Source organism: Engraulis encrasicolus, chromosome 14 (genome assembly GCF_034702125.1).
Source record: "Engraulis encrasicolus isolate BLACKSEA-1 chromosome 14, IST_EnEncr_1.0, whole genome shotgun sequence".
NCBI lineage: Eukaryota > Metazoa > Chordata > Actinopteri > Clupeiformes > Engraulidae > Engraulis > Engraulis encrasicolus.
The window spans coordinates 48,149,603-48,168,727 of NC_085870.1; the positions used below are offsets into that span (position 1 = coordinate 48,149,603).

The following is a 19,125-nucleotide window of genomic DNA, read 5'->3' on the forward strand; positions in this document are numbered from 1 at the left end:
TGTGTGTGTGTGTGTGTGTGTGTGTGTGTGTGTGAGAGAGAGAGAGATAGAGAGACAGAGAGAGAGAGAGAGAGAGAGAGAGAGAGAGAGAGAACAAGAGAGAGAAAAAGAGAGATTTAACGTTCAAGAAACAGGTGAAATGGAATGCATGGTATATTTACAATGCCATTGGCAGATGGTGTGTGTGTGTGTGTGTGTGTGTGTGTGTGTGTGTGTGTGTGTGTGTGTGTGTGTGTGTGTGTGTGTGTGTGTGTGTGTGTGTGTGTGTGTGTGTGTGTGTGTGTGTGTGTGTGTGTGTGTATATGTGTGTGTGAGCGTGTGTGTGTGCGTGCACATGCGTGTGTGTGTTTGTGGATGTACGTGTGTGTGTCGGTGTATGAGGGTCTGAGGTTTTTTCTTTGCCAGTGTTGTCCTGCACTGGGCTGGGGTGTGTGTGCGTGTGCGTGTGCGTGTGCGTGTGTGTGTGTGTGTGTGTGTGTGTGTGTGTGTGTGTGTGTGTGTGTGTGTGTGTGTGTGTGTGTATGATTTTTATGCTACAACAGCTGCTCCGACCATTGTGTGTGTGTGAATGTGTGTGTGTGTGAGTGTGTTTGTGTGTGTGTGTGTGTGTGTGAGAGAGAGAGAGAGAGAGAGAGAGAGAGAGAGAGAGAGAGAGAGAGAGAGAGAGAGAGAGGAGAGAGAGAGAGAGAGAGAGAGTGTGTGTGTGTGTGTGGTGTGTGTGGTGTGTGTGTGTGTGTGTGTGTGTGTGTGTGTGTGTGTGTGTGTGTGTGTGTGTAAGAGAGAGTAAGAGAGTGTGTGAGTGTGTAGGAGAGAGAGTGTTAGACGTTGGTGATCTCAATGCCAGCAGAGTAGTTGTGAAGGGGACTGTTGTGTGTGTGTAGGGGGCTGCCGTGTGCGTGTGTGTGTAGAGGGCTGCCGTGTGTGTGTGTATGAGTGTGTAATGGGCTAGAGTGTGTGAGTGTATGGGTGTTTATCGGACTGTTGTGTGTGAGAGAGGGGCTGGAGTGTGTGTGTGCATGTGTATGTGTGTGTAACGGGCTGTTGTGTGTGTGTAGGGGGCTTCCATTGGTCCGAGGAGGAGTCTTCATCTCGCCTCCGGATTGGCCCCCACAGCTGCCATTCACACTCATGTCCCGCCCACTAGGAACTCTGGGGTTGAACCGCAAGGAGCTCTGGGAAACGTAGGAAGAGAAAGATGGACGAGTCATCGAGATTAGAGATGCACCGGAACCTGAGTTTTAGGATCCTGCCGGATACCGGATCCACTGCTTAAGATCCTGCCGGATCCGGAACCGGATACCGGATCCTACAAAAGGGTTGAAACATATAGTCTACTCGCACACGTGGGCACTCGCACTTTTTATTATGTTGGCTCAAACTAGCTTTTAGACTCATTGGCTTATTGCCACACTGCCTGCAACGGCCGCTTCCAAAGGGCTTTCACTCCATGCAGTGATTGGGGTTGTGAAAAACTGACTGACATCTTTGCTAGAGATGCACCCGACCATGATTTTTAGGTAACATGCCGGACACCAGATGCACTGCTTAAGATCCTGCCGGACCCGGATCCTGTGAAAAAACCTATTATCCTGCCGGATCCGATACCAGGACCGGATCTGGTGCATCTCTAATTGAGATGAAAACTCGCACACACGCAAACATGCACTGACAGGCTCGCGTGAGCATGCACACACACACACACACACACACACACACACACACACACACACACACACACACACACACACACACACACACACACACACACACACACACACACACACACACGGTACATAGATACATATACATCTACACACAGAGACTATAGTGAATAAAACAGGCATGGGTAGACTGGAGATGTGTGTGTGTGTGACCAGTGTGTTTGAGCATGATACAATACAATTATACTTTATTGTCAGTTTACACTTCATTTTGCATCCCTGAGCAAGACTCGTTTAAGATAGGACATAACATCACATCACAAGACTATTGCACAGCTGACAAAAACAGAGGACACATGTCTATATACAGACATTATATGCATACATACATTACATACAGCCCACATAACTTGAAGATAATACCAATGTGGAGTGATGACACTACGCAGTCTTACGACTGATTTAGAAAAATAACTGATTGATGTCTGAAGGCATGTTTAAGTCTGTTCCGGTTGAAGCGGGGAACTCTGAAAGGCCTACTTACAGTAAGGGTAATGGCTGGTATTCTTGGTAAAGAGTGTGTGTGATGTCGGTATGCATGTGGCCAGGCGGAGCATACTTTTGTTATGAACTTCCTGGAATATGTTTTGCTATGGGCAGCCCAATGATCTTAAAGCATATTTTAATTTGGCGTTGGAGTTTTGCTTTATCTTTGACAGAGAGGCTGTTGTACCAAGCTGTACTACAGTAGAGCAGTGTTTCCCAACCTTTTTTGTCTTGCGTACCCCCTAAGCCTTTTTGTCATGTCATAAGTACCCCCTCACTCATACTTCTGTATCTCTTTCTCTATCCCAGTGTGTTCCATACATTTGTTATCATTACATTACACTTTCCCCACGTACCCCCTGTAGTGTGCTCGCGTACCCCTAGTGGTACACGTACCCCTGGTTGGGAAACACTGCAGTAGAGCATAACGCTCTGGATCACAAATGTAAAAAAGAAGATGATTTGGGCACTATCGCAATGTCTCTTTCGTGTGCGTTTCCAACCTTGAAGGAATCCTTGTTTTCATCCTCCACTACCAGGGCATGAATATATATAGAGAGAGATAGAGAGAGAGAGAGTGTGTCTGTGTGTCTTCAACCTTGAAGGGAAGCAGGGTTGAAAGGGAGTGTGTGTGTGTGTGTGTGTGTGCGTGTGTGCGTGTGTGTGTGTTTGTGTGAGTCCAACCTTGAAGTGTAGCAGGGCTACAAGGGAGTGTGTTTGTGTGTGTGTGTGTGTGTGTGTGTGTGTGTGTGTGTGTGTGTGTGTGTGTGTGTGTGTGTGTGTGTGTGTGTGTGTGTGTGTGTGTGTGTGTGTGTGTGTATGTATTACCTTAAAACGTAGCAGGGCAGCAGAAGAGAGTGTATGTGTGTGCGTGTATGTGTATGAGTGTGTGTGTGTGTGTGTGTGTGTGTGTGTGTGTGTGTGTGTGTGTGTGTGTGTGTGTATGTGTGTGTGTGTGTGTGTGTGTGTGTGTGTGTGTGTGTGTGTGTGTGTGTGCATGTGTGTGTGCGTGCATGCGTGCGTGCATGCGTGTGTGTGTGTGTGTGTGTGTGTGTTACCTTGAAGCGTAGCAGGGCAGCAGGAGAGTGTTGGGGAGTTGGTTCCTTCTCCTCCTGCTGCTGCTGTTGATGTTTAGTCCTGTAGTGGAGGAACAGAGAGAGCGATAGAGAGAGAAAGAGAGAGAGAGAGAGAGAGAGAGAGAGAGAGAGAGAGAGAGAGAGAGAGAGAGATAAACCGAGAGAGAGAGAGAGAGAGAGAGAGAGAGAGAGAGAGAGAGAGAGAGAGAGAGAGAGAGAGAGAGAGACAGTGAGAGAAAAACCGAGAGAGACAGAGTTGTCAAGAGTAAAAGTAAATTAATGGTGTACGTAAGTACAACACTGCCATGATATCGCATATAGCTGTTACACAATTTACTCCACTCTCATTGGGTAGAACTGGGTAAGCTGTTAGGGCGTCAGACTAGCCCAATGGTTGCCGGTTGGACTCCCAAGGTTGGTGGGGTAGTAATTTACCAAATGCTCTCACCCATCCTCCTCCATGATCTCTGTGTGTCTTTGTGTCTCTGTTTCTGTGTGTGCATGTCTGAGTGTGTGTAAATGAGGTGTTCCTGCACACTCGGGGCTTGAACCCGCCGCCTCCTGGTCAACGCATCAGTTTGGACATGGGAGACACAGCACAATACCAGAGAGAGTAGAGAGAGAGAGGTTCTGTTGGCCCATTGTTTCCGGGTTCTATTATTGCAAGGGGGAGGGGGGGAAATCTCCCTTTTAGGCAGACCTAGGCAGACCTAAGGACTGCTCTATTCAATGCTAGGAGCATTATGACACGCCCCGTTAGGCAGACCGGAACCGGGTCACGTTAGGTGCCCATAGCAACCTTTTATGTTGGCATATCTCTATATACTTAAAGAATCTCTGACAACACCGCTGAACTAAAGGACCAGTCTGATACCGAAACTGTATGAGGCTTCGGGAGGGAGGTTTACTAACATTCCCTGCCTTACTCTGCTAGGTTAGACGTGCATGCGTTCATGCGTGTGTATGCGTGTGTTTTGCTGAGGAGGCAGCAAAGACTTGCATGTAGAGGCCGTTGTGAGTCATGTTGTTGCCATGGTGATGAGAGCAGGTAGAAGTTTGTGGTGAAGAGGAGAGGAGGAGGAGAGGAGAGAAGAGGAGAGGAGAGGAGAGAAGAGGATGTTTGTGGTGAAGAGGAGAGGAGGAGGAGAGGAGAGGAGAAGAGAGGGGATGTTTGTGGTGAAGAGGAGAGGTGGAGGTGTTAAACTGTGGTCACTGTTGATGGAGAGAGAGATGCTTACTTGGAAAAATATGTAAAACATTTCACACCACCAAGCTGATAAAAGAGACCACAAGCCCTGTTTCTTGTTTTCTAAATTATTATTAGTTTAATTAGTTTTGAATTCATATTTTATTGCACCTTTATAGCATAGGTGTATTTAGGCCTTGGGAGTGGTGTGTGTGTGTGTGCGGTGTGCGCGCGCGTGTGTGTGTGTTTATGTGTGTGTGTTTATGTGTGTGTGTTTATGTGTGTGTGTGTGTGTGTGTGTGTGTGTGTGTGTGTGTGTGTGTGTTGTCGCATTGGTGTGTGGGCGGGGGAATGCATGCACAGATCACACACAAATACACACACACACACACACACACACACACACACACACACACACACACACACACACACACACACACACACACACACACACACACACACACACACACACACACACATATCAGTTCCGTTACAGAGATATAGTGTAGTGAGTGTAGCAGAGGCCCGTCAGTCAGTCTTGGAGCAGTAGAGCGACACACAAAGACCAAACGACACTGAATTCTGAATAAAGGCCATGTGCACGCGGGCCTTTGTCATACTTTGTTTCCTCTCTGAAGCCCACCTCAGTCCAGATCCTAAACTTATGTTTAGCGGAAAAGGAATGAGTTACTACCTTATCCCTGGTAAGGTTGACTACGACTCCACCCTACTCTACAGGGTCTCACCGGATGGAGCTCTGCTTGTGGCCAACTGCTCCCGACCAGAGATGCTACTGCAAGGCTACGACGTTCGATGCCGTGACAAGGAGAATCGTATGAGGATGGAGAACCTTACTGTGGGCCAGAGTGGAGACTACAGGTATGAGGAGTGGAGAGGAGGAGACATCACAGATAACCGCAGCTTCCTCCTCACTGTCTGTGAGAAATAGGCCTACGACTACAAAAAAACGCTCTTTGTATACGAAGGCAGCGGCGTGCTGTGTAGGGCTGACTCCGCTCTAGGGAAGGGGAGCAGTATACTGGTGTATAAGGATCGTGGTCGCGGGGATCCCGTTTTAGCCCTGGACACCGACTTGTCACCGGAGCCACTCCAGGAGGATCTGAGGGGCCGACTGCAGGCGGATCTCAACGCCTCTCTGGTCAGGTACTCGGAGTTCAACGAAATTGAACCGTATAAGTTTTATTGCACTTTCCGGAAAAAAAGTCACTGCCACACTGTGATTGGGAGGGCCTTGCGGATACTCCCCAAGTATGTCTTTGGTCGTGAAAACAAGAATCTGACTCTGCCATGCGTGTTCAGAGGGGAGGTGCCTGGCCAAGTGAACTGGTCCACTCCCATTGGTTACATCAGGCTCAGCGACAATCAGACCCTCCAACAGGAAGTGATGTATATGCTGAACGGCAGCCAGACTGGAGACTACTCCCTCATCATTCCCTCTATGTCACAACAACACCGTGGAGAATATAGATGTAAAGGACATAATAGAAGGAAGGCTTTTGATCTATTTTTCTGCACAACAGTTTCCCCCTTGCTTATGATGTTTTCTCACGGTGATAGCGTCCGCTTGGATGTTGCTGCAGACAATCACTCTTTCGTTGTTCGAGATTCTCGTTTCCATTGGTACCGTCAGAAGGATCTCCAATCACAGGTTTTGATTGTGGACTCTAGGAATAGATCTCTGCTCGTGCCTGAGGATCTGAGGGGTAGAGTGACTGTGGAGCGCTCTAACTACTCTCTGCTCATCTCCAACCTCACAACAGAGGACAGCGGGTTCTACATGTGGAGGTATAGCAGGAAGCTCCGTGATGTTTGCGCTGAGAGGGAAATCCACCTTGTGTACAGGGATCCGTTTGGTGTGGACTCTGGGTTCTACAGGGTGTACGGGTCACTGCTGGGCTGTGTGCTGCTGGGGCTGGTGGCTGCAGTGATCTGGCTCAAGTTGAGGAGCAGAGGTGTGCTGACCTCTGGTGGTCAGGAGATGGAAATGCAGGATATTGGAGATTATGTCTACGATGACGTAGAGGAGGCTGAAGGCATTGGCCATTTCCCAATATCTAGTGTGCGCCCTTCGAAGTGTGTCAGCCTTCGTAGTCACGCCCAGTGATTGGATACTGTTTGTTGAACTCTGCAGAGTATCCAATCACTGGGCGTTTCACACACGGCCAAGGCTTATACACTTGACATTGGGAAATGGTAAGTGTCTGATCTCAACACACACACACAATAAAAAAAATGGCCGCCAAGTGAAGGGACTTGTGGGAAGGGACTTTGACTTAACAGGTTTCCCTCTTCCACCTGTTCAATCGCTACAGACGAAGAAGGGATTAAAAAAGAAAACAGTGAAAAGCTGTTGGTTAGGAATATTTTACATTTGCTTTTACAAAATTGGATGAACCCTTTGTCTCAGATATTTTTGCTCTTTTATGTGCTTTTTAAAACATTTCTTTGTTGTAAAATTGCTTATGTTCAAATTTATTGAGATTTGCATATTTCTTTCTGTGCTTTGTATTGAAAGCCACATGTTCACACTTCCTTCCAGATAGGTAGCCTACATTTATTGTGTCTAGTAAAGTCTGGTAAAGTTTTTGTAAATATTTTTAATCAAAGACAGAGACTGGGCAGAGCAGGGTAGGCTCTAGTCAATGTGGTGCCTAGGCCAGTGGTTTTCAAACTGGGTGCTGCGCAATTTGGAAGAAAAAGTATAGCAAAACGAAACAAACAATTGAATAATTAATGTACTCCAAAATAACCAGTAAATGGTCTTTCCAATGGAGGTACCACGCCTTTCGCCTTGATGCCTGTGTGCCTTTACCTGACGGGTGTGAGGAGTGTACTCATTTCCACCTCTAGGTGGCGCTGCAGCATGCTCCTGTGAGTGGGGATCCCCAGTATACTGGCCAGAGTCTCAGCACTGAAGGACGAGTCCAACACCAGCAACGCACCATGAACTCCACTCTTACTCAGGAAACCTGCAAACTCCTATACACACACACACGCACGCACGCACGCACGCACGCACGCACGCACGCGCGCGCGCGCCCACACACACACACACAGACACACACATGCACACACGCACGCACGCGCACACGCACACACACACACACACACACACAAACACATTAGAGAAGTTAAAGTGTATGGTCAATATTTGCTTTTTAGTGTGTGAGAGGATTCAGTTGTCCCCTATTCAAAGGTCACCCTGTCAGTCACAACACACAGGCACAGACAGGGGAACACAGACAACACAAACACACTGACAAGACATAACATCCCCCTCTCTCACATACACACACGCGCGCATGCATGCATGCACACACACGCATACACAAAACAGACACACACAGGAACAAACGGTGCTGATTATTTGAAACTTTGATGCTTTGTCTGGCACATCCCCAGACAGATGACCCCACTGCACCTGACATGTGGAACAGCTGGCAGCACGCACGCACACACACACACACACACACACACACACACACACACACACACACACACACACACACACACACACACACACACACACACACACACACACACACACACACACACACACACACACACACACACACACACACACACACACACACACACACACACAGATGTGTGCCAGTTAACAGCGCTAGAACGTTACTTATGCTGCAACATGATCTTACAGAAATCCATGACAACCGAAATCAAACATTTTTGCACAGCCTATTGGTGGAGTTATGCCAACCTGATCACAGACACGGACACAGACCACTGTGCCGAAAAATCTGACAGTTTCACAAATGTTACCAATATTCTGTGAGGACAGATATGCTTTCCGTGATGATTCCCACTAAAATGCTTTCTCACAGCTATATGTTCCCACAGTCTTATTGTATGTTCCAACATATTTTTTTTCTCAAAACAACTTTTTCTTCCGTGAAACTTCCACAGATTTCATGTCCCAAGGGTCCGTGCCCATGTAACGGAGCCCAACTAGCAGAGTGTGGTGTGGAACGTGGGTAAACCTCCGTCCAGAAGCCTCATACAGTATCGGTAGCGTTGGGCTATCGGACGGGCCCTTTAGCTCAGTGGTATCATGCTGTGCCCCCCATTCCAAACTGGTGTGTCGACTAGGAGGTGGCAAGTTCGCGGCCCTAAGGGAGACGAACTGTGCCGAACACCATGGTTACGCTGATGCTGTGACCCGGATGGGAATGAGGTTTAGGGGGGTGAGTGTAACAGAGCCCAACCAGCAGTGTTTGGCGTGGAAGTTGTAAATCTCCCTCCCGAAGCTTCATATAGTATCGTTGGGCTATCGGAGTTTAGTATAGCGGTATCGTGCTATGACTCCCATTGGCGTGGTGGCAGGTTCGCAGCCCCGAGCAGGATGGACTATGCAGTACTACGCTGGGTTAGACCCATTACACGGATTTCTGTCAGATCAGTTTAGTGCTGCATAACTCCTGACATATACTAACCTGGTTCTCACGCAGATGGATATTCATGCGAGCTCACGAAGTGTAACGAAGATGCATGAAGCACTAAGGGTCTGCGCGAGAGCCAGGCTAGACAATAGACATATACCACCTGTGCATAAGGGTGTGTGTGTGCTTGTCACCTTGAGGTCTATGTCTCTGATCCACTTGGCGACACGCTGGTTGGTCCAGATGAGAGGGTCCACACACACCTCCTCACACTTCGTACGGCGTGCCTGCAGAGCCTGACAACACACACACACACACACATACACAGAGCTGTAATGGCAGGTGTGAGCCTGAGATGTGCAGAGAAATGTGCATGCATACGTGCATACATGTGTGTGTGTGTGTGTGTGTGTGTGTGTGTGTGTGTGTGTGTGTGTGTGTGTGTGTGTGTGTGTGTGTGTGTGTGTGTGTGTGTGTGTGTGTGTGTGTGTCTACATACCTCTCTGTCATAATGAACAGCCTGTAGCATCTGCACTCCATACAGTATGCTGTTCTGATGGTGCGTGTCTGTCACCCCCAGTATCTCCTGCAGGTCTCTCCTGCTGAGCGAGTTGAGCAGGCGACCGTCTACCAGATGAGCCCTAAAGGGGGCGCTGTACTGTGGAAGACCCACGTCCACCAGCCACACCTCGCACACCCACACGTGGTCAAGCTCACCTGCTTTAGACAACCTGTGGATACACACACACACACACATGGTCAGGTTAGAATGTGTGCGTGTGTGTGTGTGTGTGTGTGTGTGTGTGTGCGTGCGCGCGTGTGTGTCTGTGTGTGTGTCTGTGTGTGTGTGTGTGTGTGTGTGTGTGTGTGTGTGTGTGTCTGTGTGTGTGTGTGCGTGCGTGCGTGCGTGTCTGTGTGTGTGTGTGTGTGTCTGTGTGTGTCTATGTCTGTGTGTGTGTGTGTGTGTGTGTGTGTGTGTGTGTGTGTGTGTGTGTGTGTGTGTGTGTGTGTGCGTGCGCGTGCGTGTGCGTGTGCGTGTGCGTGTGCGTGTGTGTGTGTGTGTGTGTGTACCCCTGTCCGCTGTTCTCTGCATGTCTGTGGTCTTCTATGGCCAGTCGTATCTTCCGGCGGTGCAGTTCATTGCTGATGCCCAAACCCTCTTGGAGATCGCCATCAAACAGACCAAGCAGCACCTGTTATACACACAGTGGCTCTTAAGTTGGTGTTTTCTACCAACCGAACTGAATTTTCAACAGCATGTGGCTAGTTGGTGGGTGTGATTTTTTTTATTATTATTATTTCTTTATTTTTTAAAAGATTTTTTTTTGTCTTTTTCAACTTTGTTTGAAAGGACAGTGTGAGAGGTGGACAGGTAGCGAATTGGAAGAGAGATGGGGAGGGGTCGGCAAAGGACCCGGGACGGAAATCGAACCCGGGTCAGCCGCATGGCAAGCGAGTGCCCTACCGGTTGGCCACGGCAGGGTGTGAATTTAGAGCCCTGAATGTAACACACACTTACCATTACACAACTCCTGCATGGTTGAATATAACACACACTTACCATTACACAACTCCTGCATGGTTGAATATAACACACACTTACCATTACACAACTCCTGCATGGTTGAATATAACACACACTTACCATTACACAACTCCTGCATGGTTGAATATAACACACACTTACCATTACACAACTCCTGCATGGTTGAATATAACACACACTTACCATTACACAACTCCTGCATGGTTGAATATAACACACACTTACCATTACACAACTCCTGCATGGTTGAATATAACACACACTTACCATTACACAACTCCTGCATGGTTGTAGTTACACACAATCAGGGGTGTGTGTTCCTATACTTTGTCTTTAAACCTGATCCACAAGCTCTTGGTCACATTGACAGGGACAGACTGGTTCCATTTCAGGGACCCACACACACACACACACACACACACACACACACACACACACACACACACAGACTGACCTTCCCGCTCTTGACGTTCTCCTGGCAGGTGCGTGTGTACATGGGCATGGCCATGGCAACCTCCATCCAGGTGAGAACTGCAGCCGCCCGCCACTGGGACATGGGCACACTACGCAGCACCGCCATCTGGTGGACAACATCCAGTACTGCAGAGTCAGAGTCTAGAGGAGAGGAGAGGAGAGAAGAGAAGAGGAGAGGAGAGAAGAGGAGAGAAGAGTGGAGAAAAGTGGAGAAAAGGAGAGGAGAGGAGGAGAGGGGAAGAGGAGAGGAGAGGAGAATAGGGCATTAGAGGAGAGGAGAGAAGGGGAGAGGAGAGGACAGGAGAGGAGAGGAGGGTACAGGAGAGGAGAGGAGAGGAGAAAAGAAAGGAGGATGGATATGGAGAGGAGGAGAGGAGAGGAGGGGGGAAAGGGAAAAAGAAAGACAGAAAAGAAAGAGGAGGATGAAAATGATTGGATGAAGTGGATGAGAGGAGAAAAGCAGAGGAGGAAGGAAGAATGTGTGTTAACAGTATTCTATGCAGTATTAGTGTGTGTGTGTGTGTGTGTGTGTGTGTGTGCGTGTGTGTGTGTGTGTGTGTGTGTGTGTGTGTGTCTGTGTGTGTGTGTGTGTGTGTGTGTGTGTGTGTGTGTGTGTGTGTGTGTGCGCATGTGTGTATGTGTGTGCGTGTGTGGAGTGTGTGTGTGTGAGCGCGTTTGGTAAAGAAAAGCATGGAGGCTGTGTCAGTCAGCTGACGAATCATGTGACCAGCAGGGGGCGTGGCTACACATGCTCGTTGCCTGCGACAGAACATTGAGGATGTAGCAATAGAGTGTAGCATTACATATAATGTATAAAATGTAAATATATAACAATATTATGTATTATATAATTACAATAAACCTATAACATATAAAAAGAAAGCCATACACATCCCTTATTTTAATTCTTCTAGCATTATAAAAAAAGTAGCCTATATTTTTTATATGCCACATTACTAACATATCAATAATCGTAATATTACTTGTCATATTCAAATTTCCCTGCGTCACTCAATATTGTTTTTGACTTACTAATGATGACACACACACACACACACACACACACACACACACACACACACACACACACACACACACACACACACACACACACACACACACACACACACACACACACACACACACACACACACACACACACACACCATCTGCTCCCAATGTGTGCACCCATTTCTGGTCAGTTGAACATTCCCAGGTCTAGGTCCGAGAGGAAGAGTGTGGCAGTGTGACAGACTCACATTGTGATTTACAGGGTTCGGTTCACAGGTGCAAAGCTCGGTATGTATTTACAGGACCTGAAAGATCAGGAGTGGGGAACCTTTTTCATTTGTGGGGCCACTTCAATTTCCTCCAAGGGGCGTAAAAGTCCTCTTACAGCCGGACTATGAACACAAACCAGGATTTCCCCCTGGACTTTAGGCCTACATTGAAGGCAGCCACATCCACAACAGACCCCATCTTCTCTAGGTCCCCTGAAATATAACTTGATTGTATTGCACATGTAATTTCTAAGATTCCTTTACAAAATACGTTATATTTCATGTGAAGCTGCATAACATTTGAAATGATATCGGGGGCTGGATAAGACAGTTTCAAGGGCCCTTGAGACATAGGTACCACACCCCTCAACCTTTTTTGAACAAACGGCCCCTTGATCTCATCAAGCCTCCCAATGCCCCCCTTAGTAGGCCTATTAACCCTATCCAGACTGGGCTTTTTTGGCATTTGGCCAAAAAAGCGTAATGTAGTCATAACGTAGAATAGGGTTAAACAATGAAATAGACTAATGCCCTCCCATTTGCTGACTAACCACCCAACTGAGCACCTTATTCCCAACAACCCCTGAGGGCTCCCTAACGGATTCTTTAGATATTTACAAGGTTTGATAGACATTTACAAGGTTTGAAGATATATATTTGAAGATAGATATCCATGGATATTTACAAGATTCAAAATATATTTACACGGCTCCAATATTTACAGGACTCAAAAGATATTTACAGTACATATTTACAGGGAGGGTTCTTGTGTGATTCAGGAGGTAAAATAATAGATAGATATTTTCAGTAAAGTGATAGATATTTACAGGGCTTGATAAATAGTTTCACGCTTTGGTGCTATTCAATACAGTCACCAGCAGAGGGCAGAATACACTCACATCTGCACATCTCCCATATCTCTGGGACGGCATCATGTGATAACTGTGTAAATGCATGCAAGGAAGCTGACATGGGGGGACAAAGGGAACAGTTGTCCCAGGCACAGGGACAGAGGGGGACCAGAATTGGGTTCTCATTACATTGTATGAATTGGGTGGGGGGCTCTTTCAGATGACTTTGTCCTGGGCCCACCCAAAGGTGTCAGTGGCCCTGAATACATGCACACGCATGCACGCGCACGCGCGCACACACACACGCACGCACGCACGCACGCACACACGCACACACACACACACACGCACACACATCCCATGATGAGGTTATAGCATCAGATTGCAGACTCTACCTCTGTATGCCCCTCCATCCCTCCATCCTCTCACTTCCTTTACATCTCTCCATCCTCTCTACCTTCTTTACCATCCTTCCATTCTCTACGTTCATTCCTTCCATCCACTCGCCTCCCTGTCATCCTTACATTCTCTACCCTCCTTCCTTCTTCCTTCCTTCCTCTCATGGCCATACTTCTGTTCAGTTTTTTTCACCTATTTCCCCCAATGATACAGTAGGCCTACTTATTTGTATATAGTTACGGTAGTATGTCAAATAAGTATATAGTTAGTATACACTACTATGTCATATACAAGTATACTATATACTATCCTAAGTTAGTATACAGTATACAGTACTGTCATCATTTTCCCCTTTCATCTGTCTGTTTCTGTTGTTCTTCTTTTCTTTCCCTACTCCACTTCTCCAGCCCTCCCTCTCTTTCTCTATCTTCCTTCTTTTCTCTCCCTCTCTTCCTTGGTCTCTCTATCTCTATCTCTTAAGTTTTTCTCTCCATCGTTGTATAGCTCTCCCACTGTGACTCTAATTAGTTGTGAAATTACAGTAATGATTCACACTTATCACTGGGACCTTGAGCTACTCTCTGTGTGTGTGTGTGTGTGTGTGTGTGTGTGTGTGTGTGTGTGTGTGTGTGTGTGTGTGTGTGTGTGTGTGTGTGTGTGTGTGTGTGTGTGTGTGTGTGTGTGTGTGTGTGTGTGTGTGTGTGTGTGTGTGTGTGTGTGTGTGTGTGTGTGCGCGCGCGTGTGACTGTGTGACCCAGCAGAGATGGAAAGACCCAGGGGATTCTCTAATTGTGTGAGTGTGTGTGTGTGTGTGTGTGTGTGTGTGTGTGTGTGTGTGTGTGTGTGTGTGTGTGTGTGTGTGTGTGTGTGTGTGTGTGTGTGTGTGTGTGTATTCAAAGGGGACATTCTGAATCACAGAAACAAATTAATGAACCTTTTCATATGAGAAGGACACCCACTGGGCATACACGTAGACACACACACATTCTATTTCTCTCTCTCTCTCTCTCACTCACACACACACACATGCACGCACGCACGCACAGACACTGTGGAGGACACACACAGGAACACCAGAATACACAACCGTATCCAGGGTTGGTTTCTGTGCACACACAGGGATGCGGTGTGTGTGTGTGGGAGAGCATGTGTGTAAGGAGTATTGTTGATGTGCATGTTCTGACAACCTCGCACTGTGTGTATGTGTGTTTGTGTGTGTGTGTGTGTGTGTGTGTGTGTGTGTGTGTGTGTGTGTGTGTGTGTGTGTGTGTGTGTGTGTGTGTGTGTGTGTGTGTGTGTGGAGTATTGTTGTGCATGTCCTGACAACCTGGCAGACTGTATACGTACGTATGTGTTCGCTTTCAATTTTGGTAAGCTGTGAATAAGCTTGCACGTGTTTCGATAGAGGGTGAGATAAAGTGTGAGTGTTTTGAGAGTGTGTCTGCACTGTGTGTATGTGTACGCGTGCATACAGGTGTGTGTGTGTGTGTGAGTGTGTGTGTGTGTGTGTGCGTGTGTGCGTGGGTTAGCGTAGAGTAGAGTGCAGTAGAGTAGTTTTCTTATTTATCCTTAAGGAAATTCAGTTGTCCAGCAGCTTACACATAATTCAGAATTCTCGTTATCATACATTGCAATCAGGGGTGTCAAACTCAAACTGACTGAGGGCCAAAATGAAATTTATTTTAAAAAAATGACTAAAACAGTGTGTGCATACATGCACTTCATACGCATTGTTAAATTTCACACACACTCTTTCCCATGGTATATGGTAGTTCAAATGTGTCTGCACATCCTGTGACACACCAAATTTCATCTTCAAGTCTTGTTCCGCATGAATGGTGCATCTGGGCCAATTATAATACACATTTGAAATGATCGTGCGGGCTGACTAAAATGGCTGCGTGGGCCACATTTGGCCCCCGGGCCTGAGTTTGACATCCCTGTTCTATCATGTTTGTGCATCACGGCTTTGCTGCAGTGGCATTTCTAGCCCAAAATTACCACAGGGGCCTGGGAGGGGCCCACCTAGGACCTAATTCTTAACCCCCTCTGTGCCTGTGCCTGGGACAACTGACCCTCATAGTCCCTTCCTGTGTGTGTTGTGCTTGGAATCCGTCAATGCACGTTGCAAACCTGTTCCGCTCTTCGCACCAGCGGTTAGACTTTAAAATGTATATATATATATCATTGGCTGGCGCAGGGGCCCTCGGGGGGGCCAGGACCAATTCTACAGGGGCCCAGGCCCACCCTGGCCCCTATCTAAAAACGCCCATGCCTTTGCATGTTACCTCTTGCTCCGCAATACCCTGTAACAAATTAAGGTTAGGGGTGGCTTTGGTCAGGGCACAATTTCGCCATTTGTTTTGCTGTTGCTGGCAAAAGGTGAAGCGGCAGAAATGTTGCTTAGAATTAGGGGTGGTTTTTGGTCAGGGCACAGCAGAAAATGCTTGCGTTTAGCAACTGAAATTCGCCGTAGGCAGCAGAAATTTGCAAGGACGGAGGGAAAACTGTGCAAGCCGCGTGACAATGCTTTTGTATGCCATTGTAGAGCACGACTTAATATGCAAAGTCGTTGCACTTGGAATGCACTAGTGTGAAATGCAAACGCGTTTGCATGGTGCCACACTGGTGTGTGTGTGTGTGTGTGTGTGCGTGTGTGTGTGTGTGTGTGTGTGTGTGTGTGTGTGTGTGTGTGTGTGTGTGTGTGTGTGTGTGTGTGTGTGTGTGTGAGTGTGTGTGTGTGTGTGTGCGCGTGTGTGCGAGAATGTGGACTGATCACCTGTTAGGACACATGGAAGTGGAGGTCACGGATGGGTCCAGGAACCAAAGACAGGCGGGTTAGGGTTAGGGGGGACACATTATGAGGGAGCACACAGACAGACAGGGTAAAGAAGACACATGGAAAACCGGGGCTTTGCTTTTATTTTAAAATAAGACCTTTATTTATTCATTTCTTTATTTCTTTATTTCCATTGTTTTTAAATAGCATCTTTTCTCTCAGAGGACACGGCGTCTTTGTTTGTTTGTTTGTTTGTGTTTATTTGTTACTTAAATCTGCAGCAGCTTACTTCAGTGTCAGTAAATAAAGTGTGTGGTGTGTGTGTGTGTGCGCGAGTGTGTGTGTTGAAAGTGGGTGCTTAAGTCTTTCATACAACACTACACCTGTGTGTGTGTGTGTGATTTGTGGAGGGGGGGTTGAGGAGAGCACATGGGGTAAGGAGGAGTTATCGAGGGGGGTGTCACAGGAGGAAGAGGGGGGTAAAGAGGTTTCAGCGGAGGACAAGGTAGAGCAATGGCAAGTAATGAGAATGAAATTAAACATTAAACATTTAACACAGACATTCAGTAGCAAAGCTGCAGTGGCCGTGTGTGTGTGTGTGTGTGTGTGTGTGTGTGTGTGTGTGTGTGTGTGTGTGTGTGTGTGTGTGTGTGTAATTGAGCGTGTGTGGTTTTGTGTGTCTGTGCATGATTTTGTGTGTGTGTGTGTGTGTGTGTGTGTGTGTGTGTGTGTGTGTGTGTGTGTGTGTGTGTGTGTGTGTGTGTGGCTGTGCTTTTAAGCTTTAAGTAAGCATCTCCTCATCTCCTTTCTTTTGCTTTTATTTTCTTTCTCTATGTTCCCCTCCTCTCTATCTCTTGCACCATCTGTATTGTTGTGTGCTGTGATTGACTTTTTGCATGTGCGTGTGTGTGTGTGTGTGCGTGTGTGTGTGTGTGCGCCCGTGTGCGATGGGAGAATGGAGCGAAACTGGCTGCAACCAAAAACACTCCACAGGCACCAACGTAATGACACCAAATAATATGCAGAAGCAGACACACACACACACACACACACACACACACACACACACACACACACACACACACACACACACACACACACACACACACACACACACACACACACACACACACACACACACAATAAAATAAAAGAGAACGATAGAGAGAGCAGAGGGAGATTTAAAATTGGGGTAAAGTGTGTTTCCTGTAAGTCTCCAGGACCGTAAATCTGATAGTAGACTACTCTGCCCCTCAAAGGCAAAGCGCAGTACATATGCCAACATTGAAACTGACAAAATGCTTTCAAATCCTTGGTATTAGGTTGGATGTTGTAGTTCGGCATATTTTACATAGCATTATCTCTAAAGTGGGACAAATTTGGACCTTAAGGCTTTGTCACAAGATACAGGCGGTGTAATGAAGACAATTTTCAGTCTAAACTCAATTTTAACAAATATGTAGTAACTGTAGTTGCTTTGCCTTTGTAGGGCAGTGCTGCAGGGGCCTCATTCTCTTCATAAAATGAGTGGTAGCTAGCTAGTGTGCTCTGCTTCTCTGAGGTTTACAGTTTGAAACCTTCAACTTCATTCTCTACAGTGAGCCTAACACCCCTGCCCCCTCCCCTCTGCAGTGTACCTCAAGAACCACCCCGCCCCAAACAAACCCCAAACATAACAAATCAAAGAAACAAAAAGGACACGTGCAGGTAGGGTTGCCAAATCGCTGTGAAAATATACAGGACACTACGGAATACAGGAACATTTACGATTCCGTATTTCAAGGGATGTTTGGCAACCCTTTGTGCAGAGTACTCCCAGGTGATTGATGAGGGGAACTAACCCCCTCCCCAACCAACGTCATTTGCAAGCTACATACCCCCCCTCCAGGTGATGCGTTAGTACCCTATTTACAAATATACACAACACCCCCCCCCCCCCCCACCCAGTAGTAAACCAGTTTACGTTAACCTTTTGGTAGCAGTTCATCATCTAATACAAGAGCCCAGAATCCTCATTGTCTGAACAAATGATGCCTGCAGGTATATCTATTAGCAGGTTTACCACTTCCTGTAGGTTAACTAAACCAGGTTCATCACTTAGTATACATATAGGGGTGCATTTCTCGAAACCATAGTTGCTAGCTACGTTAGCTACCTTGTTGGTTGCAATTCAATTTCCCATTGGCAACCGCCCAAGTTGCTAACTGACTAACAACTACGCTTTCGAGAAACGCAACCCAGCATACATGTAGAGCAGAGAAGCAGTATGAAACAGCTGATCATCATCATCACATACTGCATAAGCTCAGACATTCACACGTTCCCTTATATATGTATAATATGCATGAGGGTCTATGTACATATGCATACATATATAAATATATCCTTTACACAACAGTACAGTGCAAGCTTCTGCGGTCGGCTATGTACAGGGCAATAAGACAGCAGGTTGCGCATTATCCTATCTTTATCTTTATATACAGACATGTACAGGTGTTGATATACACACACACACGCACGCACACGCACACGCACACGCACAGTCACTCAGTCACACACGCACAGTCAGTCACACACACACTGGGCCCTTTCAATTGTCCATTAGTTCCATCCTCTTCTATGCAATATAGAGGAGGATATCCATGCATAGGCCCACGCAAACGCACACACGCACACACGCACGCACGCACGCACGCACGCACGCACGCACGCACGCGCGCACGCACGCACGCACGCGCGCAGACTCAGTCACACGCATTCGGCCCTTTCAATTGTCCATCATAATCGCCCATGTAATATCCAGAAGGATATCCATGTACTATATAGGCCTGATATGTCTCACAAACACACGCGCATGCACACACATACTCGCACACACACACACACAGACACACACACACACACAC

At 47.1% G+C, this 19,125-nt stretch overlaps 1 protein-coding gene across 1 annotated transcript in view; it reads right to left on the bottom strand.

Moving 5' to 3' along the window:
- Positions 1-7,680: 7,680 nt before the first annotated feature.
- The window catches only part of kaznb (kazrin, periplakin interacting protein b), a 143,427-nt gene continuing 131,982 nt past the window's right edge, over positions 7,681-19,125 (bottom strand). Inside the window, exons 11-15 of the mRNA XM_063216697.1 lie at positions 10,891-11,051; positions 9,962-10,083; positions 9,390-9,621; positions 9,085-9,186; positions 7,681-7,692 (exon numbers count right to left, since the gene is read on the bottom strand). Coding sequence (XP_063072767.1) covers positions 7,681-7,692; positions 9,085-9,186; positions 9,390-9,621; positions 9,962-10,083; positions 10,891-11,051 — 629 coding nt within the window. The remainder of the gene's footprint in view (positions 7,693-9,084; positions 9,187-9,389; positions 9,622-9,961; positions 10,084-10,890; positions 11,052-19,125) is intronic.